The sequence below is a fragment of the Motacilla alba genome, chromosome 5 (assembly GCF_015832195.1).
Source record: "Motacilla alba alba isolate MOTALB_02 chromosome 5, Motacilla_alba_V1.0_pri, whole genome shotgun sequence".
NCBI classification, from domain to species: Eukaryota; Metazoa; Chordata; class Aves; order Passeriformes; family Motacillidae; genus Motacilla; species Motacilla alba.
In genome coordinates, this window is record NC_052020.1 from 33684970 (window position 1) to 33710446 (window position 25477).

Sequence of the window (25477 nt, forward strand, 5' to 3'; positions counted from 1 at the left end):
TCAGCAGTGTTTGCATAAGGAGATCCGGTTGGATTGGAATTGGCCACTGGACCTGTGACATTGGCATAACTGATATTGAGACAGCTGCCACTCTGTGGATCCTCTTGTATCTTCTGGATGATAAGTTCAACAGCTTTTCGGTTTTGTTCAGGTTCTCCACTCACAGTGACAACCCTCTCTTGCAAGTTGATCCCATCAGGTTTCTGGGAAAGCTGTACCCAAGCCCCTGACTGCTCCATTATAGCCTTCACTGTAGCACCTCCCTTCCCTATTATCAGACCTGCTGTGCTGTTGGGAACTATAATCTTTACCTGTAATTGAAAAAAATATATATAAATAATACTTCTGCTTTGTGCATAAACACTATAATATTTTTGCTACCCTATAAAAGGAAGGAAAAGAATGAAGCAAGTTAGTTACCATGTTTTTAAAAGAAAGGGTTAAAAAAATTAAAAAGAAAAACAGCTCATCATGCTTTTTAATGCTCTGCATGTTTCAAATATATATTAAGAAGAATTAAAGGTAAATTAACAGGAAAATAATTTTTATCATTCTCCCACAGAAAATACTGCTTTCAGCATAGTACAGTTCAGACCAAAAAGATTAAGCAAATGCAGCTATTATATTCATAGGGAAAGGATCTCAGATTGTATCAAGCTGAGTATTTTCACATGGCTCCTCTCTTTCCAGGCAAATGCAGCAAAACAACTTCTTTGGCAAAATTTGTCTGAAATTCTTTACCTTCCTTTAAAACATCTATAGTAGCAATAATTAAAAAAAAAAAGAAAAAGAAAAAGAAAAGAAAGAAACAGAACAAACCAAAACCAAAACAAACAAAAAACCACAACCAAAACAACATTTGGCTAAGCCTTGGACAGATGAAATAGCTGGTCTCAAACAGGACATGATCTTGATTCTTTAACCTGTGACCCACATCACTGTATGGAAATTCATTATCTGATACAGTATATTATTATTGTTCAACATATGGAAATTAAATTTTACTGGAAAGAGAATCTAAGAGCTGAGATTTTGAGAGTACAAAACATAGCATTTGTACACTTAAAATTTTACCAAATGGTTTCAAACAAAGGTTATTTACCTACAAATCCTATCTTTGCTTCTGTTTAAACAAGTTTCAAACCGACACAACATAATTAATGTCAATAAATGTATTACCTCTTGACTTACGGCTATGAGTAAAGAATGATGCCCAGGATAAAAATTCAGTACCTATACATATTTTTCATAGCTTTTGGTTTTGATATACATTTTACAAATGTGTCCCAAAGTTTCAATGTATTGTCTATTTTAGGACATTGAATTAATAAGATGTTTTATTCCACAAAAGTTTTGGTTTTAGTAGCTTTGTGTTCAGATATCCATTCATCCCAATTTTGTGGAAAATGCATAGGGGCAACACTTTTCAGTCCTTTCACCAAAATTCTATCTAAAGTCATAGCAACAAAACAATATAAAATACAATTAAATATTATTATTAGTAGTCTCTTTTTACTGCCTCATTATAAAGTCAAACTAATTGCAAAGGAATATGCATGACCTACAAATAAGTTTTTTAAAGCAAGAAAAAGCTTAGATATTTCCAATGGTTATGCTAGCATGAAAATCATATAGTTGAGAATCCAGCATACTAGAAACTTGATGAACACTTATAGTTTCCACTTACACAATATGTACAATAAAAATAATAATATATCATACTGTATTTTGCACTGGATTGTTTTAAATTATATACATAATTTTTAATTTAGAATTTCATTGGCATCAAACCAGAACATGTTCTATTGAATAAATAAAAAAATTATCAGCTGCTGACTTATTCTAAGGGTGATGTGGAAGTTGGGTATTGAAAAAAAAATTTAGTCCACCCATATATTAAATAATTCTATAAAAAAACCCCACTGTATATATACTTAAATACATAGTGACACATTTTATATATATTTTTAGGCAGACTTAGTTTTAAGTCAGGACACCTCCTAGTAATTTTAAATGTAGTTCAAGGTATTTGGTAATTTTAAGGTAACCTTTTTTAGTTTTTCTATCATAAAAAGAAAGAAACAACTCTTAGTTTTGGTTAGATATTTCAGTTCTAGATACAAAATACATTAACTAATTGCTAAATAGAAGAATTGTCCAGATTTTCACAATTTTTTTTGGGGGGGGGGGGGTTTGCTTGTTTGTTTTTGGTTTTGGGTTTGTTTTGTTTTATTTGGTTTTTGGGTTTTTGTTTGTTTTGTTTTTTTTTTTTTTTTTTGGTAACACTCAAAAAATGCAGCCCTGCACAGCTCTCATTATTATGGTTTTGTGCTGCATACTACAGAAAATATTTAATTGCCTCCACTGGTTTAAGACACACTAACAGGTTCTGTGGGAGATTGCAATAAGCAATGTACATATGTCTGATCAATTGGCATAAGTGCCTATGTAAACTTAAGTGAAAAAACCCTAAAACATAAGAAGGTACAAAAATACACTCTCATAACCATACACGTGATTTCAGATGTAAATAGGATATTTAATGCCAGGGCACTATTGTTGCACCTGTAATATTATAGTTACATATGCAACATATGAGCATCCAGGTCACTGTTACATAGCTGGGACTATTCTTAAGAATGGGCATAGTAAAATAAAGCAATGGCTTAATTCAGCCACAAAATTAAAAAGGAACTCTTCTCTATGCAACGAGAAAGATTTTTGCAACGAGAAACTGGTACTTTTCTCACTTGATACACAAATGTTCATTAGGGTACCACTAACGGTGGTTCTAGTTATTAGGCAAAATTATCTGTCTAATCAGAGGAGAGAAAAAGAATGATCTCGTTCTCCTTACTCACCCACTCCCACCTTGTCCAGACACGGTTTTGCATTTAGCATTACAAACAACAGAAAAATTATGATGCATTTTGAAAAAAACCCATAAAATTTAATGTGCTGGATTAATATATGTTTGTCTGTTACAGAAATAAAGATACCCTTTTCTAAATATCTGATTTAGAAACTATCGTTTCATTCATTGACAACTCTCTTAAATGGTATTAGTTTAGGAATACATCAATAATACCCTTTCAAATACAACCCCTGCCACAGTGTATATTTCACATATTTACATACAGGACATCTTTTAAAAACATATATGTATTAAATAATTAGACAGTATGCCTCTATTTTGGACAAAAACATTATGTTCCAGTGAAAATTCAGTTAGAACAAAATATAAATACATCTGTACTCATTTTACTTCAAACGTAAGTAATCCTGCTCTTCTTGAAATGAAGAGCAACATTTGTATTATTTTGAGATATTCAGCTGTAACATTCTTGTTTTTGTGACAGCTAATTTAAAATTTCATTTAAAAATTTAGATAGCTATTTTTAAAAGCAAAATATATTTAGGATTTTTTTTAATTTAAGTATATTAATCTGGCTACCAGTTTGTAAATCTCCATCTATTTTTTTTATTCACTAAGTCTTTCCCTTGATTGTATATTGGAATATCAAGTCTTTGTGGCAAACATTGGTTGTGCTATATAATAATACAGTATCTAACATATTAGATAGATCACAGCAGTCTAGGTGCCAGTAGAAAAGAAATAGTGCAAATATTTTCTTTTTCTTTCCTGTTGAAGCCTAAAATCCATATGGTCACTAAGGTAAAAGGTATAAAATGATACAAAACAATTCAAAAAAAGAAAAATCAAATATTATCTACTTGGTTTTGTTACCTACATGACCACCATTTTTGAAAAAAATATTTAACTTGTTGTCTGTCAGGGAAATTGGAGAGTGCACTTATTTTTCTTTTACAGATAACAGGTTCAGAAACTGATTTGGATGCAGGAGTGAAAAATTGCTACCCAAAATAAGTGCTCTGAGCTATCCAATAAAGGTATCTTTCACTATGCAGGAAGATTAGGTTTCCAGGTTTGTGTGTATGCTCCTGGCTATATCCAAACTTGTGCTGCAAAAAGGAGATTGAGTATCTAAAGCAATTATGAACATATGCTTACATATGCATAAAAATAAGCACACATGTATTTTTTTTTAAATGCTATAGGAAGAAAAAAGGGGAAGTAACTCAACCTTTATTTCATGTCAAATAAGTTTTATAAAAATTAAGAATTGCAATTACGACATTTGCTTGCTCACAAAGCAAATTAATTACTTCCACAGGCATCACTCTCATCCTATTCACATTAGCATAAGCAAGTTAAAAATCAGGCTAAAAAAATATAATACCTCTTCCCACAAAAGTCATCCAACTATAACAAATATAATAGAAACAAAGTAATTTCTCCGCGTACAGTTTCAGTGAAACAAAACTGTGTCTTTGAAAGCCTCGACAAAAGTCAAAGAAACCTGGTCTGTAAGAAGGGCTCCAACTGGAGAGCAGGTTGCTGCCCTCAGTTCCCAATGAAACCTGCAGAGATTTGACAAACCTCTGCCCTTCAGAGGAAGAGGCCTGGTACCTAAGGGATCTCAACCACTGTGTCCAGAGACACAATTCAAACTGCTTTTAACTCACCACATGAGCAGCTCATATAAATCCTAAACCCTGCATCAGCTAATTCCCTAAACCCTTCCCATTTATTGACAATCCACTTGCATAAGCCCATGCTGCATTCATATATCATGTCAGAATTGCCTAAAAGTCCTCTGATTTACCAAACTGAAAGTCCTGGCTCAGATAAGTGAGCAGAATAGCATCTACTGTGGAATGCCAGATATTTGGTGATTATGCTCTGCCACTCTCATCGTCCCCAGTGCTCCACTGAGATCATCTGCACTGAGCAGCTATGAATGCACATGAAAAAATGCTAAATAGTTTCATGGGAAGATGAAGCATGATCAAATCTGCACTACTACCCATATCCTGCCAATTCTCATTCCCACTGCTCTCATGTAGAGACCTCCAACAACCCATAGAAAAGTTTCACCTATTCCACCCTTTCACTTTTCTACTGTTTTATTTCTTTGCCCTCCTTCTCTCTGACAATATTTGGTCTGATTATATTACCACTTCTCACAGACTCTAGAATTGGGGGAATGGCAATCACAAACTCACACCATACATCCACCCAGCTAATTCAAAGTCTACACTGATAAATGTAGTGGAAGGATGAAATGCAGGCTAGATAGCAAGACTTAGCACTTGATATGGCTGTTACACCAATTAGAGTAACAATATGGTAAGAAGCTTGAAAAACATGGGTTTAGGGTTCAAGGTTCACATGGTGGCATGACACATGCCTGCACTAAATTACACCAGAAGAGAAATATTACTAATTATACAAAATAGCATCAAAACTTGGAAAAAACAAACCAAATAATTCAACAGTGGAAATATTTAAATGCATCAGCCTCTGTTTATTCCACTTCTGTGAAGTGTTTCTAAGAGATTGCACAGAGATTAATGAACCAAGGATCTTTTTTATCTATTATTCAGGTTTCCTTTTTCTTCTTTTATTTTCAACAGTGTAATTATAACTCATTCCATGAATTTCTTGTAACAGTTGTTCTTTTCCCTTGTATTAAATCTTTCAGCTACTTGTCTAACACTGGTTTATTTTTTTCTTAACAGAAAAACACTTTACATAAAAGATTCCAGGTAATCTAACAAATTCATCCTAATTTGTCACAATTCTATATCTCAGTCTCTAAAGCAAATAACTGCACTTCCTTAGAACTGTCAATTGCTACATTGTATTTCAAATATTTTTCTTTTCTTTTTCAGTCTTCTTGCTCCTCAATTGTTTCAAACTCTTTAAAACTCCGTCTAGCCTCTGGATTCATTTTAGTCACAAAAACTATCATGCAATAGAAACCCAAGTTCAACTTAAATAAACAAGAGAACAATTTATGTCTGAAAGGCTTAGAAAGTCAAAGGCTTAGAAAGTCAAAACTATGCAGGAGAAATATTTACTAGAGATACGACTGTGTAAGGATGCTTTGCACAAATTACTCTTTTGGTTTAAATCAATACTATTTTTCAATTAGCATTTGATATTAAACCTTGACTCTTTGAGGCACTTAAAAAAGTCACTCCCACTTCTTTTAGTAACTACCTAATTATAATTCTGCCCGCTTTAAAGTATGAACATTAAGATTTTTCTTTCATGCTTTTAACTAAAGATATAATTTGGAATGCAAATTTCTCACAGCAAGGAACTAGCAAATCATGTTTAAAGAAACAAGAAAAATATTCTCTGCTGCCTGTTTTAGTTGCCCTTCTGTCACCAGTGTGTGTAGGTTCTAACTCATAAACAGAAAGGGTTCTTCTCTCAAAAGCAGAATGTGTGCATAGCCAAGTTGTGTACACCAAAAGAATAATTGCTAAAACAATGTTGGTTATACAGGTGGCTGATTTTATAAGATTATCTAGTCCTGAAAAAAGTATTATTAAAATTTTACATTCACATATGAGCACATAAAAATCTTTATAGTTTCATAAGTATCCCTCAAAAAAACATGATTGAAAACTGTGGGAATGGAGTAAACCAACTCCTCCATGAATTGTCTATGATACATAGTTTTAATAACATAGAGAAGAAACTTAACTCTTCTAATTTTTTTCTCAGTAGCATAAAACAACATTCCATATTTAATGCATTAATGTTTCATGAGCTTCAAATTACATTTGCAAAGAAGTGTAATGCATTTTGAGAAGCTTCATTTATACTTTTCACTTTTTTATAATTAAAAAAAGAAAAAATGAGCCGGTTACATACTAAATTACACAAGAGAAAAAACTGATAGATTTTCACTCAGTTGCAGAGAATGCAGTATACATAGAAAATTAGACATCCATATTGGCTGTGCCCTTGTTCAGATGAAACATTTTTAAAAAGACAGGAAGCATGAATACTAACAGTTCTGTCCAGTATCTCTAAAACCTTCAGTGATGATTGAATGTTAACTCTATTTTCTTTAAAATCACCAAAGTTTCCACTCCCCCTATCTAAAATTTCCCTTTTTTTCCATCTTTCTTATATAATTTTTTTGCATGGTGTCCTATGAATACCTATGCCAACACTTCACAGAGCCAACAACGGGTTTAAAAAATGCATGAATATTTACAGAACTATTAAGTATAGCAATTTGGGATACTTCTAACTGAAAGAAACTATATAATGTAACTTCATTACTGCAATTGCTGAAAAAACCACTTCTCAATATGAAATAATTGACATAAAATGTAGATAACGTACATTATTTTAAAACCAAATATGTCTCACTGATAGTATCACTAAAACTCCCACTGTTTTACATTAGACAGGAACTAACTTATGAACTAAAAAGTCACTCCAGTTTCAAAAGTTAATTGTCTTTTTGACAGACAGAGAGGCAAAGTGGGTGCATCCCTTTTTTTAATGCTTTCCCAGTCACAGATCCATAGATGTTACTTTGGCTCCTCATAGTTATTAACTCATTGTTCAAAGAAGCATTGCACTGGCTGGTTTCCTGACAAAGCTTCAGACGGCAAATACATAAATGAATAGGACATTTCTGCACTCCTCAAAAGAATCCTTTAAAGACAGCATGCATGAGCTTTACAGGTACTCCCCAGTAGCGGATCAGCCATAAACTTGCTCTGAATGACATGCTGTATTTCAACTAGAAAACTTGCACTTGATGAGAAGTAATCATTGGAAGAAATCCTATGGCTAACACATTCAAGAGATTTGCTAAGATGTTAATAACAAATCTTGGACAGCCCATAACCTAGGAATCAATTTTCCATTGAATTCCAGGAGGCTGATGTTTCCTTTTTTTATTTTAATTTTTTAAAATGTTTTTAATGGCCATTTACATGCAAGTCTAAAAGAAAACTAAAAGTATTTTTAAATAACCCTTTGAATGAAGTATGAGTTTTCAAGATGAGGATACACTGTTAATATTACAAAGCATCACAGCTATCAACAGTGCCCAGTTTTCAGTATAAGCTTGGATAAATATGGCTAGAATACACAATTATGTTATTCTAAAAGAATCAATGTAGAAAATTATATGCATTAGTTACGCAATTTAATTAAATTCAGAGGAAAGAACAGCCAATAGAAATGTGCTAAGGGACTTACCATTTCTCTGTCAATAACACTTTTCATTGAAACTGACTAAAACTTGAAATTTTGGAAAAACTAAATTTTGGTTATTAGAAATACATTGAGATTTTTATGTTTTGACATTGCTGGCCAGATCACATTATTTTAACAGCATGCTAAAGATTTTCTAAATTAATTTAGGATTTAAATCCAAGTATGAAATCGTAATTCAGCACTACTGGTAAGAATACTGAAAATCAGTCTCTGGAAACCACATTTTAAAATTAATCAATCTATCTAGGACAAAAGAAGGCTATGAGTTTTATTTTGTTTTCGGATGATCTTTGCCACAGTTGATTTCTACAAGATACGTATCACAATAATTCAGGAATCATTTGGCAATTCTGAACAAAATTTAAGTTATCAACTATATATCATCTGCAGGAGACCTCTCTTTTGAAAGATGTGGAATCAAGGTGAATCAGCAGAACCATTTCAATTCTATGGCATGGAAAGCAAAAATTTATTATGACCCTTTAAAACAGGGGTATTTCTTTCTTGCTCAAATCTGTTTGTGATCCTTTTGTGGGAGGCCAAAAGAGAGAGTTTGATCATCAGCAAGAGGAACATTATGGTTACTCATATCAACAGGTTTGTGATTCCCAAAGGAAGCAGGTAAAGTGCTCAGAAAATATGATAGTCTGTAGCCCCTTTCTTAAAATACACTGCCTGTTTCTATATTTAATATTTTCATGTTCACAAATAGTCCCTAATTTTGCTATCACAGTTATCATATTCTGATATTCTGAAAGTTAAATTTTTAAGTGAGAATCTGTGGGATTGAAAAAATGATAGATTTTGAAAGAAGGAGGTAAAAAAGTGTAACTGGCTGAATGTGTTTTGTCTAAATGAACACCTTTGAGTTTTCATGACCATAAAACAAAATAATGATACTAAACCCTAACATCCCTCCTACACTATTTGTAATTAAAATTCTGGGGTAATTACTCTGTTCTCCATAGAAAGGAAGGGGAGACTCACATGAATTAAAAACATTGTGGTAATGCTATTAATATCTCAGGTCTATGAAAATAAGAGCATATTTATTCTTGTTTTCCCCTACAGACAGTTCTGCATAGCTTCATGGTGTTTTTCACTATAAAAAAATTAAAAAGGAAAAATGGCACAAAGCTAATGACCAAATGTTTTCCTAAAAACTGTATAAATACAATTTTTCTTACAAGTTTTTTGTTCTGAAAACATCCATTTTGCTTTAGATATAAGCACATCATAAGATGGTAGAGCCAAACAGCTTCTAAAAGGAGGAATATTTTAAAACTGCTATCTAACTAAACACAACAATTAAAAAAAACCTTAAAACACAATGAAACAAAACAAAAAAAGACCTTCTCACCATTCCCACAGACATATGATTTAATAAAATAACTTACAGAAAAGTAAATAAACTAAGCAAATATCTCAATATATATCACTACTATAGATACTTTTATCAGTACTGTACAATAAATATATGCTGCTATATAAGAATGCCTAATACTCGATTTACATGTAAGTAGGAGCAGTCATCCTGCACTGAGTATCTAGTGAAGAGTTTCAGCTTAGAAGAGTACAGAAGCTTCTCATTCAGCAGTGCCTCTTTAAATAATATTTTTGCAATTCAGCTTATTTTAAAACCAATAAGAAAAAAAAATGCACAAAGACATGCACATATTTGTACTCTCCACAGACACAATGAGTGGAGCCCCCACTTCCTCACAGGTCCATCATGTCTTAGAATCTCCCAGCTGCAATCATGTCAAAATTCAGTCTGATGCACAGAACAAATGAAAGATGTTCTCGTTTCAAAATCTAGGAACAAAACCCACACTCTGTTACAAATTATTTCAAGGGACTCTCCAACCTTTCTCGGAAACCAGATTTCTGCTCTTAACAGTATTATGTAATCTAAATAATATTACTTTGGTCTGAGAAGTATCTTCCATATCCAGTCTATATTTAGTTACATATATAGAGGTAAGAAAAGATTGAACAAGGCATTTTTAATGGTGCATCTTGGCATAACCTGGCACCAGTTTTGCACATGCACTTTTATTCCAAAATCACAAAATTAGGGTAAAATGAAAGAAAAAACTTATTGTATCATCAACCATTACATGAAAAATAAATATGGTGGAATAAAGACGATAGAGAGGGAAATCTGGCTTCTGTGAAATGCACCTGGTCTATCTAGATAAACTAACAAATTAACAGCACCAAGGGTTATGGTTCCTTTGAACCCCTGGCTTTGCATTAGATGACCAGCAGCAGAAGCTTGATAGTTTCTGTATTAATTAATCCTTAACTAATAAAATAGGATTTTGTGTAGCAAGAACTACTCAATAAAATTCTCAGGGACACTCTCTGATAGATGTTGTTTGAAAATTGTTTTCAAATGAGAAAGGGAGGACAGTTAAACAGAAAACACTTATATAACCATGTCTCTCTAGGTCATGAGAAATAATAATTATTAGAAATTTTGATTACAAAAAGGACATAGTTTTCTTAGTGTGGTTTCCCTAATGGGTGGATGGATAGGTGGCCACACACAAGTATTGTGCTCAGTTCTGGACCCCTCACTTCAAGAAAGAGCACGTCCATAGAAAGGCTGGTGAAGCTGGAGACTGTGTCCCATGTAGAGCAGTTCAGGGAGCCCAGAGAAAAGGAGGCTCAGGGGAGACCTTACTGCTCTGTACAACTCCCTGAAAGAGGGCTGTAGTGAGGTGGCAGGTCAGCCTCTTCTCCCAGGCAACTGGGGATAGGACAAGAGGAAATGGACTCAAGTTTTGGCAGGGGAAGTTCAGGCTGGACATGAGAAAGAGTAATTAAACATTGGAATAAACAGTCCAGAGAGGTGGTGCAATCACCATTGGAGGTGTTCAACAAATGACTGGAGGTGGCACTTAGTGTCAAGGTCTGGTTGACAAGGTGGTGTTACATCGCTGGTTGGACTTGATGATGGCAGAAATCTTTTCCAACCTAATTGATTTTGAGATTCTGTGACATCTCCAAACTTAATAAGCAATGCTACAGGACTCCATAGCTCTCTAATGCTAATAGAGTCTTCTGACAATTCAATTCCAAACCTTCCTCTCAGAGCCTGACATTATGTTTCTAAGAAGGATCAGAGAACAAAATAAGATAAAATCAAGCTGTAGGTCTCCGGAAATATATCATTAACTGCAACTAAGCTGCGGTTGGCTGGCTTAGAATTCAACATTCACCCCAGCTGATTAATTTCTTTAGTTTATAAGTCTATCTACTTCTTGTTTAACTGTTGTAAACATGTAGTTATATGTGTTTAACCAAGATAATTTAGGTCAGTTATCAAAGTAACTTAGGTCAGTTACCAAAGTCAACTTGGCTTATAAAAATTTTTCTATAATTACAAGAGACAGGTGAAGGTACAATTGCATAGTCCTTAATAAATGGGAAGATCCTGGATTTAGATCATAAATACTCTGCTCAGTAGGAAAACTGCATATATTTCTTGTTAAACCATGTATTTGTAAACTATATTGTTTCCCTACATCTGTGCTCTGGGTTATATTTCTCATACAATGGAAGAAAAACTTCATTAAGGAAAACTATCTATAGACAAGCACTAGGCACAGGCAATACTTGAATATACATACCTTGCACCTATTAATAATTTTGCGTAGACGATAATCTCACAGAAATGTTAATGTGGGAAAAAAATTACTCCTCATGCAAGGCTGTGGGGCACAAATATGGCTGTATTTACACATTTAAATTACATGTTTTTATACCTATTACAAATGTGCAATACTTTGTGTGCATTAACATGGAAAAATACTTTACACAGAATATATTTGAAGGCAGCATCTGAGTAAATTTGATTTAAATATCTCTTTTTAAAGACACAATGAAAAATAATTCGCATCTAAGTCTTGCCCTGATCTCAAGTACTGTGCACAATATATACATATTCTTCTACTTGAACAGCTGACAACTTATTTTTATTTTTAGAGAAAAGATACTGAAAAATATGAAAAGAAAAAATAAAAAAGGTAAGAGCTGTCTCAAAAATAAGATGAAGGTGAGGAAATCAATAGATTTACTAACCCTTTTTGATTTCACAATACATTTGTCCCTTTTTTCTATTTAACAAATACTCAATGCAATCCTCTGCGTACGTATAATAAATGCATAAATGTATTATTAATTATTTAAATATCATATAAATTCAGTTTTCAAAACATAACTTTCATCTATCAAAGCTGCAATCTACTCCTTATCTTACCCTGATTCACCTGAGTTCCTATTAATGTCAGGCAGGCGTAACTTACAGTTTACTTTGAAATTGGATGCAGTAAAGACAAGCATCAGAGTGTACACACACACATTGTGTCCAGCCAATCAGTCTTTTCTGTGACTGGTAATATAATGTGTATCATTTATTATCTAATTACCTATGACATAATTAAAGTAGAAATTTCTATAAAACACCCTCTTAATTGCTGGAATACAAGTGAAATGCAACCTGTCTTGAACAAACAACTGTTATTTCCTTCTGTTCGTAAAACAATGTGATAATACTGGTTCTAGACTATATTTACAGTTTTATTAAACATTTAATATTTATTCTAATGAACAAATTTTCTGCAAGGAAATGATCATCTTTTTACTTGATTTTTCTTTTTTTCTGCATCACTTAATTATACATGTGCACAGGTCTGCAGATTTTAAGGTATTGTATTTTATTTCATTACTTTTTATTATAGAATGCCATTAATCATAGTCTAATCTATTTCATAAACCAGTTTAATTCCCTAAGTGCAACACTTTAAAAGAGCCCACACGGAGACTGCATTTCAGTATCTCATGGGTAGGGGGCAGCTGTTAATTTATTATCACGGTTACTACAATTACTGCTAAGAGAGTAAATTTAATCAATTCTCACTGCATTTTTAAGTTTTTTAAGTGGACAATAAAGATAATCATAAGAAGCTAAGAAGCACTGAGCTCATGTACTATGCTACTTAAAAATATGAAAGAAGAATTTACACAGCAGTGGATCTGCAGGCTTCCAGAGGCTTTAAAGAAATAAAAATCCCAACCATATTTTTCTAACCCCATCCAAATCACAGGTAGTAAGTTCACTTGATTGAGTAATTTATCATGTAGAAGTGTATTATTGTTTGATAATGTAAGGGGGCAAGGGGGGAAATAGTCCAGCAAAACTTTGATCTCTAAGGATGCATTCACTGAGGTGCCATTTAAGAAGCAGGGGAAAACAGAACATGAAACAGGCAGCAGACCCTCTGTGCCCCCAGACTAATACTCTTCAAGGCTGCAAAGATTCAAATGTAAATCACTGGCAGGTCACAGACCAGTGAACCCTTAGACTTAGAGGGACAATAATCCAATTGATCCACTATTTGCAAACCATGCCTCTTAATATCTGCTGCTACTTGCAGGAGGTCTAATTTGCTTTCAGGGAAAAAAACCCAACTAACCAACCAACAAACCCAATCCAAACATCCAAAACCAAACCCAAATCAACAAACGTGAAAATATCCACAAGCCCAAAACTAGGGGATAATACTACTGAATAAGATGAAGTTACATATTGTTTCAATATAGACTATCTGAAATCTAGGGTGCAGGCAAAGTTCCCAACAGCTGCAGCTAACCTCTGGAAAACGAAAAACCTTCGACATCTTACTCTCTATAGTGAAATTCAACAACCTGCTGCCATGATTTATATACAAAGAACACTTCTTTTTCACTCAAATCAGGCAGAGACCTAGTATAATTGGTGGGTTTGTCTCACATCTATCTATGACTTCTCACCATCTGATGAGTTCTCAAAGCATGCAGAAGACAGACAATGCATATAGCAGTCTGCCTAGCCTAGCAAAGTGTAGGCACTATATCTACAAACAGCTTGTGAAAATGAAAATATTTCAGGTAGCACAAAAACCCCAATTAACTAACCAGCAGGATCCTCTAGGGCCAGGCCTAATCATGCCTCACTCAACATAACACCTGACAGAAAAAACACGGTATCGTCTTTTCTACATTACAGTCTGCTGTAAAGGATCTGTCCTGGTGCAACAGTAAGCTCTACTGGCTCAGTGTTTATTTCCACATTATCATACAACTCTTGATCATATAAATTCTGAACTCCCTAAAAGCCACTAAATTAAATTCCAAATAATTGAAAACTTGGAGTCAAACCTTTACTGACTGATTATGCAGTAGAGAAACAACAATACAGTCATCCAGATTTACATTCTGGAAATAGCTCTGCTCTTCTGCTTTCTCTGGGTGGTTCAAACAACGAAGAAAGCACTTAGTGACTCTTTGCTTGTACACCTGAGAATATGGCTGGATTTTTCACCCAATAGCAGTTTTGAATGAAACAGTACATCTACCAAACTAAATCTGAGTATTAAGAACTCAAAGTCTCAGCTAACCTCGGTTAGATCACAGAGTAATATGTTGCCAACTTTCACTCTAGCTTATTTGGGATGGAACGTGAACATGGATATTATTTGGAATTTTGAAACATTCCTTTTAATTTTGTATTGATAAAGGAATTATACCTAAAAAGGAACACAGAACATGAAGAAATTAAACACCCCTTGGCAAAGGACATTTGAAAACCTTTATCATATTTTGACAAAGAGAAAAATGTGTTTTCCTAAGCAGATAGGACCTTTTCTTAGTATGGGGACATGAAAAAATGCCAAAACCTATATATCATATCTACATATATTCATAAATGAAAGAATATTTTAAATCAAGTGAGAGACTTTTTGAACTCTTAACAACTCAAATAAAACAAGATGATAACCCTAGCAGTCTAAACAGAATGCATTCAATCCAAAAAAGCATTATTGTTTTACCTGTTCACTACAAAATATTTTAAAGGGAATAAATCCCATGAAAGTCATAAGTGTACTTTAAACATTAATGATCTCAGCATCTTAACTGAAGCAATAATGATTTAAAAATAAATTATTTGAATCAAAAGCAGGCTTCATAACGTCACAGTAAGATTTTTATGTTTTCTAAACCATCTAAATCTTCATAAAAACAGACTTTCTCTTTTTCTATTTTTTATTTATTTTTATAAGCTTTGCTTTTATATGTGGGGGTTTTCTTTTGTTTTGTTTCTTACCTTTGGATTTTTATCTATGGGGGAAAAACAACCAAAAAAATCTAACAACCAGGTAGAGTTTAAAATATGAGGAGATATTGATTTAAGACATTTATCCATTTCAATAGAAGGGAATAGTAATTCTGTTCATTACACTGAGAACAGATATCTTTTTGAAGGGAGGATGAAATAGGAAACTAAGTGATTCTAATTATTATCAAGCATAAAATTCAAACAAGATACAAGAACATGGAATCACATTTTTACTTACAGGACTGAAACTGGCAGGTCATTTATGACATCCTATGAATGACATGCCAGTATTTTTCAGAGACTTAGCAGTAACAATCTACCTCTTTCCCCATTTCTCAGGAAGGTTCCTGACATTTCTCCTACATTTAAGACAGGAACAGTAAACAGCAACCCCTATAACTGTTGTGCAGTGGGAGAGAAAAAAAGGAAATGAGTATGGAGTATGAACCCAAATTATTACCTACATACTTGTCCCAAAGAGAAAAATTTAAACAGACAATAAGAAAAGTAAAATCCCCAAACTATTTGCAATATTTTTTAAATAGTTTAAACATTTTATATAATTTAAATATGTATCCTAAAGGAAACAATGCAAACAAGGACTGAGCTCAGATACTGCAAAATACTGGAAAATGGTTAAAGGACAAAATAAATACATTGGGAAAAATGGTTAAAGGACAAAATAAATATGTTACAAGTAATGTGTTAACATGAGGACCAGAAGAAAGTCTACAGTTAGTCCATGGAGGGTAGGTTAATTCTGTTTAGAGTTTAGACATTAAATGAAGGATTCCAGCTGTATAGAAGCAGGAAAGGTTACATTTAAACCACCGAAACCTCTACTGGAATCCTCTCACACAAACATGAGAGTAATTCTTCCTAGCCTTTTTTACATATACAATCTCAAACATCATTTATTATGTGCTATCCACAGTGTGCCATAGGCACCTTGTAATCAAAAAAAGGAACTCTGTCTTATTAAACTAAAACAAGTTGGTTCACTAAATAATTTAGTCATGGTCCATATAAAACACTGTCTATTAGATAAAGTCTCTTTCAAACAGAATATTAGGTTTGTATTGTAGACCACTGACAGCATCATCTGGATGTAAATGAAATGGTCGTATTTATCAGTGATGAATCATATTGGTTGACAAAAGGTCAAATTGTTATCTCAGAGAATTACCATAGCAAATATTCTTAGTAATCCAATTAAAGTTATACCACATTTTTAATTCTATAGCCCCTTTTATAAGAATGGCAAATAATTTTATATTGACTTTGATTTTTAATACACAGTACTGAGATTTGGAAAGATCAAGTAACCCATCTAGCATTAGTCAATATGTGGAAGACCTCAAAATAATACAGATTTTCTCAACACTACCCTAAAAGTTGACATTAAAATCAGGGAAACAAAAATAGATTAATATTACAGTTAAAATATCCAAGACACTACATCTTAAATACGCCTCATGTCAAAGTTCAAAGGCAAATTGAGATAATACCTCACTGACCTGCGATGGCTATTGAGTATCCTGGGATCATCATTGAAACTCAGTATTTGAGCATTAAGATTAAAGTACTGATAAAAAAATATAATTTGAAGCTGGTTATTATACATATTTTAAAAATCCATGTCCTAATGATGACAGAAGACTGAAACAAAGATTTATTTCCTATTTCTTCCTCCACCTCCCACAAGAAGTTATATGTCAAATATGAGTTCATCAACCCTTTAAAAGCTGTCAGCTTGCTTTACTGCCTTTATTTTCAGATTCTACCTTTCTGTGAGGAATGAAAAGATGAAACTTCTGCAAGCATTTTGCAAACAGGGATAGGGTGGTTCTTTAAAGTCAGAGAGGGAGATTGGGTGCATCAATCATTACAATACCAATTCATCTCCCAATCTCTATTTATATGTGTACTTTTATATCACATTTCAAGCTATAGACTTTGCATAAAATAAAGAGGCAATATAAGCCAAAAGCATAAATTCCAAATACCAAGATTTTAATAGCCATATGCTTGTGCTGTACCTGCTGAGTACAGGCAGTTCCAAGAACACTGGCTCAGTCCCATCATGTGAAAAGGTTGAAAAGTATTATTTATTACAGATATTGCAGCAACAAGATGAGCTAGAAATGCTCAAACAAAAAAAACAAACCTGAGAACTGAATGAACAAAATCTATACCTATCTGCACTCCAAAAAATTTATATTACATTGTACTAAATGATAAAATAAAATTTTCAGGTGCAATAACAAAGCAGCCAAATTGAAGGTATAATTGTAAAAAATACAAATGCCATGGGAAAAATAGTGCATTTAAAAAAGTAAAAATAAAAGGTTTATATAGTAAGTAAATGACTCAAAATTTGCTATGATAAATCCTATTTTATTGCTAAGATTAAGCCTATCTAAATTGTAAGGCAAGGAAAAAGGACTCCTACCCATTACTCTCCTGACTCACTAATAAGTGTGAATGTGTGTTTTGGCCCTTTTATTCTCTTAAGCCAGTAGCAAAGGTCAGCAGTGCTACCAATTTCATGGAGAAAGGGAGGACTGGATAAGGAGACATGCAAGTGTCCTTTACAGGTATACATCAAATAGGCAAAGGAAAAATAAAAACTTAGCTTCATGTGTTTCTCCCTCTAAAATTAGAGTGACATCAGTAAAGCAGGCAAATAAAAAGAAAAAATAATCTTGTAAATGAATAAAAACATGTAAACAGTTTAATTATAGAAATACTAATCATCTAAAGTCAACTGTTAAAATAATAATTAAAACTTGTACCTTTACTGGGTTCTACAGAGGAAAAGCAAGCATGTTCTATATGATGTTTAGTGCATTATTTATCACTTTGGAGAACAAATTACCTCTTGAAGTGTACTTTGGAGAAGTCAAATTTATTTCCTCCTCCTGGTAAATAAAAGTAAAGCTAAATTCTGCCAGCTCCAGGGGCATCAGCAGAACAGTTTCACTGCTGTACCTATATGTCTATCAGTGTTTGGCTATATACAAAGCTGACCAAGCTTGTGAGGGTGTAATACAGAAGCTTTTAATCTAAAAGTATAGAAAGATTGAGTTAGTTTCAGCAATAGGCAGACAGGAGCGGGGAAAAAATGTTATTGAAAATTCTATTGCCTCTAATTCTATTGCCTCTTTGGTTCTTTCTTCCTTGGGAAGTTTGCAGTGTATGGATTTTTAATGTGAATAAAGGTCCAAGGAAGTTCCACTGAAAAAATAAAGACATTTACAAGAATAATACTGACAGATGTATAACTTCCTGGAACAAAGAACTAAAGAGAAAAACACTTCCAGTGGAGAGGTTTCTGTTGGACCCAAGGCAACTCAGTATAATGCAAAACATGACACTTCTAAAGAAACTTTTCTTCCACTAGATAAGGCATTTTTAGAGACTATCCTCTCCTTGAGAATCATAAAACAAATAGTTCACGAACACTGGATTTTTCCAAAAACAATTCATCAAAAGCTGAAACTGCCTTACAAAGGAGTTATGACCTCATCTGAATGGAGGCAAAGTGAGTCATTAAAAGGAAGATCTAATACAAGCCAGATTTCCTGCCTAGCTTCCTCTGACCTCTGTTGGCAGAGCTATTTTCTTCTTGTATTAAAAAGCGTGTCTAGAAATTGTTCAGAAATCCTCTGTCAGGGGAACACAACTGACATGCTTGTACAGCACAAGGCTCACATTAGCTGTTCTCATCAAAGCACAGACTGGACAATTCTCTAATTGCAATGACTTATGGGGGAGTCCTCCAACCCAGCTTAAAAATCTCACTCAAACAGCAACCCAGCATAAAATTATGTTTAAAGTTTGCTTAATCACTTTTCTAATCTTTAACATAAAACATCATCTTCTCATGATTACATTACATAAAATTGAATGATCTTAAGCCTAATATCTACCTTATCCACACAACACAGTGCGCTGTGAGTTCATCTTACACCTTAACACTGACTTTCCTGACATCCAGTTAACTAAGCTCTCTCATGTTATCATAATGTACCATCTTGTGAGCAAACCCATACCTGAATGGTTATTTTCTATTGAGAGCCATCTTACACAGCCATACATCAAAACAAACGTTTACATTTACTATTTACTATTGTTCTCTGATACTCTCCGGTTGGGTGTTCGCGTGGCTGCCGACAGGTTTGAGATGATTGTGTTGGAACCTATTTCCATGTGGCAGCCGCAGTGCAGATACTTGTGGATACCCTGGTGCTGAATGCTAATCACCACTACAGCCTGGGAACAATTGCCAGTGACATCACTTATCACCAGAATGAACAGAAAGGCCTTAATTGCCTTATCATGTGCTTTGTGCTTTCTGCTGGAATGGCTAGAAATCACTAGAAAATAATCATAAACCTGTACAAGTTTCAATAGTTAATAAAAGCGGTTCCAAAAGTCAATTAAGGAACTCATTACTCTTCTTCATATATACAGTTCTGATGCTGTTCAAAAAAGGTCTTGATTACTCCTATGAAAACTGAATTGAACACAGGTTATGAATAAAATGCATTAAAATATGTAATTTGGGATACAGACACGACACAAAGCATACATGTCACTTAGCTTGTGAATTTAGCTATATTACTTGACAATATTCTCATAGAACAACTTTCTATAAACATAGGTATTTTTAGCTATTGAAAGGTCATTTAAAGTTTATACACTACACTATAATTCTGATAACATAAAATTCACAGAACAGATGCAAAGGAGGTGCTTCTCTTATGCTAATTAACATGCTCAAATTGTATATACTGTAAATAAAAGCACTTCTTTTTCTCTAAATAATGATCATCAGGATATACTTATAATAAAAAAAAAAAGTGAAAGAAAAGAAAAATAGTAAGAACCCTTTAAAAAACAATCGCTGCACTCATTTTCAAAACCTACTAATTAAAATAAACAAAATACTAAAATTAAGAGAGAGAGAGAATAAAAGAGCTCATATGAACAGAGCTCATAAAACATCCCTAGGTGTTGGCAAAGATTTCATCTTTGTCATTTAATGAAGATGAAGCCAAGTAACTGTTGCTGGAATGGAAGCAGGCTGATGAAGAAGGCTTTCAAGTTGAAGTCAAGGATATCACAACCTATATTTTTCTTAGTAGTTCCTCTATCTATACAATTTCTTTCTGAATTCCATTACTTTCTGTATTTGACATCCCCTTCAATAAATGTCATGTGTTGATCAAAGGTATAATGCTCTAATATGCTTCCGTTCATGTGAAATTGTTTGTTCATACACCATCAAGTTCCAAGCAGTTCAAAAATATCACAGAATCAGTAATTAATAACAGTGTTAACTTTCAGGGGAAATTAGCTTGTGAAGTAAACTTTTCTCATATTTGATGTTATTTATGCAAGATCTGATAGCAACATTCAGCTAACTGAAACAGACTGCGGGAACTCTTAGCATATACTAAATACTTACATTCCTCGAACACAAAATACATTAACAGTACATCAAAAATAAATAAGGTATTTTAAAGCATGAATAAGTTCTAAAAACATGGTATGTAGCAGTTTTTTACAATTTTTATAGGGAAGATGAAGATAATATGATAATTTGTGGACACAATCAACTGGACATGGAGTTTTCCAGTTAAAATAAAAATAAATGAGTAGAATTAACATGTTGCTAAAAGGACAGTTTATGCATTTAAAAATATGATATGAATTAAACTTACTTAGATGTGTTTAGCATGTTTTTAGAGAGATTTAATTTTACTTCATTCTTCATCAATAAATTTTCATTTAAAATACTTTTATATTTAAATAATGCCCCTATGTTACTGTCCACAAACATATTTCAAAATTCTGCAATAAAGAAGTCTGTTTGTCATTGCTGGGTTAAATTCCAGCTATTTAAGCATGGGTTTAGAGGTAATTCTATTATAATTTAAAACTGATCCAGGAAGAAAATACGTGTGTGCATATATACACAAACATATATAAAACAAGAGTAACTCTGTCTACAAACACACCAGTTTTGTATCCTTGCAATTTATCAAATGGAAAAAAAAAAAAAGCAACCCAACTATTTTAAAATATACTTTGCTTTCATCAGAGATTTTAATGAAACCCACCAAAATAAATTAAAAGAAGCAAGATATTTTCCATTCACTTCACCAATTTCTAACAAGAGTTAGATATCTATGGTTATGGGTGTATATATGTGAATGAACGAATAAATCCTTAACCCACCATAGCTTTTTCTCCAGTTTGCAAGCTGTCACCCGTGAAAAGTATGGTGTAGATGGTAGGATGATACTGTACCTGATTGGCTCTGGAGGTGGTCATGGGATCAGATGGAGAGGACTTGGTGGTAGTTGGGGAAGATGGCAATGTCTGGGAACAAAGCAGTTCAGGAGCAAATCACCTTTACAAGCCTTAGACTGAACAGTTAAGAAAATAAATAAACCAACAAAATAACATAACTAGAAAATTAAAAGAAATAAAAATGCCTAAGACAAAAAAATCTTTCTCCTACTCATTGGAACTTAATGGAATTTAAAGTCAATTGGATAAATAATGCATGTAAATATGCATGCTTATGCATGTAAAAACAAATTCATGACTTGAAATCAAGATGGTGAACTCACATAAATACTCAAAAATATGCTGACCACATGAGGAATATATTCTTTCCTCTCTCCTCCTCTTGGGGAAAATGAAGACTATAAGTAAACAAAAATTCCAGCAAGTTCAATGAGCACACTAGAAACAGTTATCAGTCTATGAAGAAACAGGGCCAATGTCTGAAAGAAGTTAAGAGACATTTACTCTGGCACTTTTTAAAGCACCATTGTACGGTAAGGACTTATAGCCAGCAAACTGTGTTCCATACCTTACAACAGTTACGCTGAAGCTACCGAGTTTCTGGCAATATTCTAACTGCTAAAATATTCATTGATCTTTTTTAATCTAGAAGCAGGTGAAAAAATGTAAGCATCAATCTCACGATGGATGAACATGCAACTAATACCTTCATAACAAATAACTACAAAATATTTATGATTAGTGTTAAAAACGTTCATTTAGTGAGCAAAGGTCAATAGCTTATTATGGTTCTGTGTTCAAAATAAACACAAAAAAGAATTAAGAGTCATATTTATTGATCATCTTTTCTAAATAATATACATACGCTTAAACATTAATTCGTGAACATATTAAAAAAGCACTGCTCTGTTTAAAAATTTTCTATACACATTTCTCCTTTAAAAGTATTTGATCGTGACAGAAAAATACTTCTATTCTTTTTATAAATGTAGTAAAAAAGTAAAATTCCAATTTTCAAAACATAACATACAATACTTATTCAAAGCATGTTTGTGACATCTTTGCAATATATAAATATTAAAATATATCAAAAATTACACTATTTTTATGTCAAGAAATAAGTGTTAAAGTGCTATACAATGGAATTTATCATATGCTCATATAGTTACTAACCAAAGCTATTTAGAAATAAATAAAGCAAAATTTCACACTTTCAGCAGTTCTGTTACTTACAATCATTGACAGTCCCTCATAAAATAGGTATACATACTTTTGCACTAAAATTCTTAATGCATATGAGAAAGCTGGGACACTGTGAATGCATAAAGTTGTGTATTAGCAAAATATGGGCTTGTACATATGCACACACAAATATTTTAGATGAATGTTAAACAGTATGAAGATCCATTTTTCATAGTTTGTACATAAACAGGCAGTCAAAACAGGAAAAATAAAACCTGAAGAAACAGATCCCTATTTTGTGCTTCCAACTGGTTACTCATTGTAAAGCAATAAAAATACATAAAAACAGTTTAGGCATCAACTGTGACTCTTTCATGATGATTATGTAGAAAATACTATCATGTATAGGACCTTATAAAAAATATGCAGCTTGGCAAACTGCTATTGGCCAGCAGGCACCCCACATTGTAAAAATCAAGGCAATTATAAAGGATTCTCCCATGTCTTTATGTACCAAACATGGGACCATTATGAGGGGTCCATTTGTGAGGGGCTAGAATTATTTAATTATTTAGCAAAAGATGTGTCTGATTCCACAGTAGTGCACAGCTAAGCTTGTTCAGATATAGAATTATACTTCTGATTTTAGTGAGAAGAAGCAATATTTCTCTTACTAAAGTCTGAAATTGCAATGAACTTATTTTTATCATTTAAGGCTAAACAGGAAAAAAAACCACAAAAAAAACCCCTCCAAAACAAAACAAAAATCCCAACCAAAAAGAATGGAGAATTGTTTATTGTCCCAATAGGTTTTCTTTATTGTAGCTAAGTATTAAACTTGCATCCTGAAATCCCCAAAAGAAAAAAAAATCTAATATATTTTGACTAAAATATTTCAGAAAACTGATAGTTTGTGTTATCAACACCACTGCTAACTAGCACATATGGTACTATATGTTGTTTTGGTATGCTGTTACTTATTAAAAGGAAAAAAATAGTTTGTTCTTCACAGTTGTTATCAAACTTAACTAGTGGATTTATAGGGAAATATGTAGAACACTTCAACACTGGATAGTGACAATCACTGATACCACAGATGATTTAAGAAACTGGAAACATCTCAGATTTCAATTCATATCACTCTCCCTAAAGCGCAGAAATATATGGCCATGATGAAAAAAGGAGTGACGATAACCATTTCAGGTCACTGTTGAACTATAACATCTACTAAGTAGAAGCATTTCATTATTTATTTTAGCAAAAGCCTGCTTAAAATACAATGGAAAAAAAGAGATTAATAAATTTAAAAGCGAAGACTATATTAATGAACAAGAATCAACTATGAGAAACACCTTTTATTAAAAAAGGCTAAATACTGAAAAGAATTATTTTTTGTCTTGTGTTTTTGGTGCTTTTTTCCTTTGTATATCAGGTTGTTTGTATTTGAGGCTTGATCTCTCTTACACTTTTTATTGACATAACTACTTTTAGTTTTTTATATATATATATATGTGTGTATGTGTATATACACACACATACACCTATACGTATAAAATGATTGACAGTGTTTTGTAAGACTTAATCTCTTTTCAAGCTTCCATATAATTCTGAAGATACACCTATTTATTTCTCTCATATCAAAATAACTTTACAAAGCGACTTTTCAAACAATAAAAAGTCCCCACCAGAGACAGGCATTTGGAGTTTGTATTGAATTTTCACTGGCTGATAAGTATTATACAGTCTCAATTGCTTTGCAGAAACTTTTCGGCAAAATTGCTCCTTAAAGAAAGTTGGATAGAACTCAATATTCTGACTTATTAGGCAGCATAGAGTGTTTTCCGGTTTTGCTTTTAAACTGGCAAATCTTTTGCATTAGGCAAGCACTCAAATTTAGTAGTTAGGTTTCTGACAATGAGATGTATAAACAGGTTAGAAATTGTAAGATGAATTTACATTACACGTTTCAATTTTTGAGTCTGCTACTTCTATACGGTAATTGAGGATTTCCTGAAATTGCAGGTTGACTACTGATATTATAGAAAAAAAAAGTTAGAATTTCTACCACACACCACTTCTAAAACTTGCAGAGTGGTTTTTAAGGTGTTTCTTGAATAGTATAATCCAAGCCATGATGAAATTAAACTTTTCTGTTTTCTTAAATACTATTACCTTTCCTACTACTTATGAGACAATTAATGAGTTACAGGTTACAGTGTGTTTGTTCCGACTTTACCCTTCTAGAATATGTATTGGAGAAAACAGATTTTAAGTATTTAAAAAGGAGCCTAATTTTAGAAATAAAATTCTGTTTAAGTCATATTTGAGTTGTAGCATCTTCTGAAAGTCCAAGAAAATATTATTATTTTTTGTGCTCAAGCACTGACTATACTGTGAGAGACTTCTCTCAGGGAGCACAATACACTAAAGGGTGTGCAGAAATATGGTCAAATCATCACACATCTATTCTTGATAGTTTTGATTAACAGAGTGAAGATATAGCTGTACCATGGCAATATAGATTACATACAGTCCATCTGCATGGTGTTTCAAAACGTCTCTGAGTCCTCTTTTGATTACTATGACACCCTTACATACATATTTACATTACAGAAATTTCAATACTTACACCATAGGTAATAAATAATAAAACTGTACTGAGACAATTAAATTAACTCTCAGTACTTACT

The 25477-nt window shown here is 33.0% G+C and overlaps 1 protein-coding gene across 6 annotated transcripts in view; it reads right to left on the reverse strand.

Moving 5' to 3' along the window:
- The window catches only part of NOVA1 (NOVA alternative splicing regulator 1), a 139571-nt gene that overhangs the window by 2765 nt on the left and 111329 nt on the right, over positions 1–25477 (reverse strand). For 5 of the 6 annotated variants that reach the window (XM_038138169.1, XM_038138174.1, XM_038138172.1 and 2 more), the window contains 2 exons: positions 21603–21674; positions 1–311 (listed from right to left, as the gene is read on the reverse strand). The exon at positions 1–311 is cut by the window's left edge and continues 2765 nt beyond it. In XM_038138169.1, coding sequence (XP_037994097.1) covers positions 1–311; positions 21603–21674 — 383 coding nt within the window. The remainder of the gene's footprint in view (positions 312–21602; positions 21675–25477) is intronic. The other variant, XM_038138170.1, reaches the window with a different exon arrangement.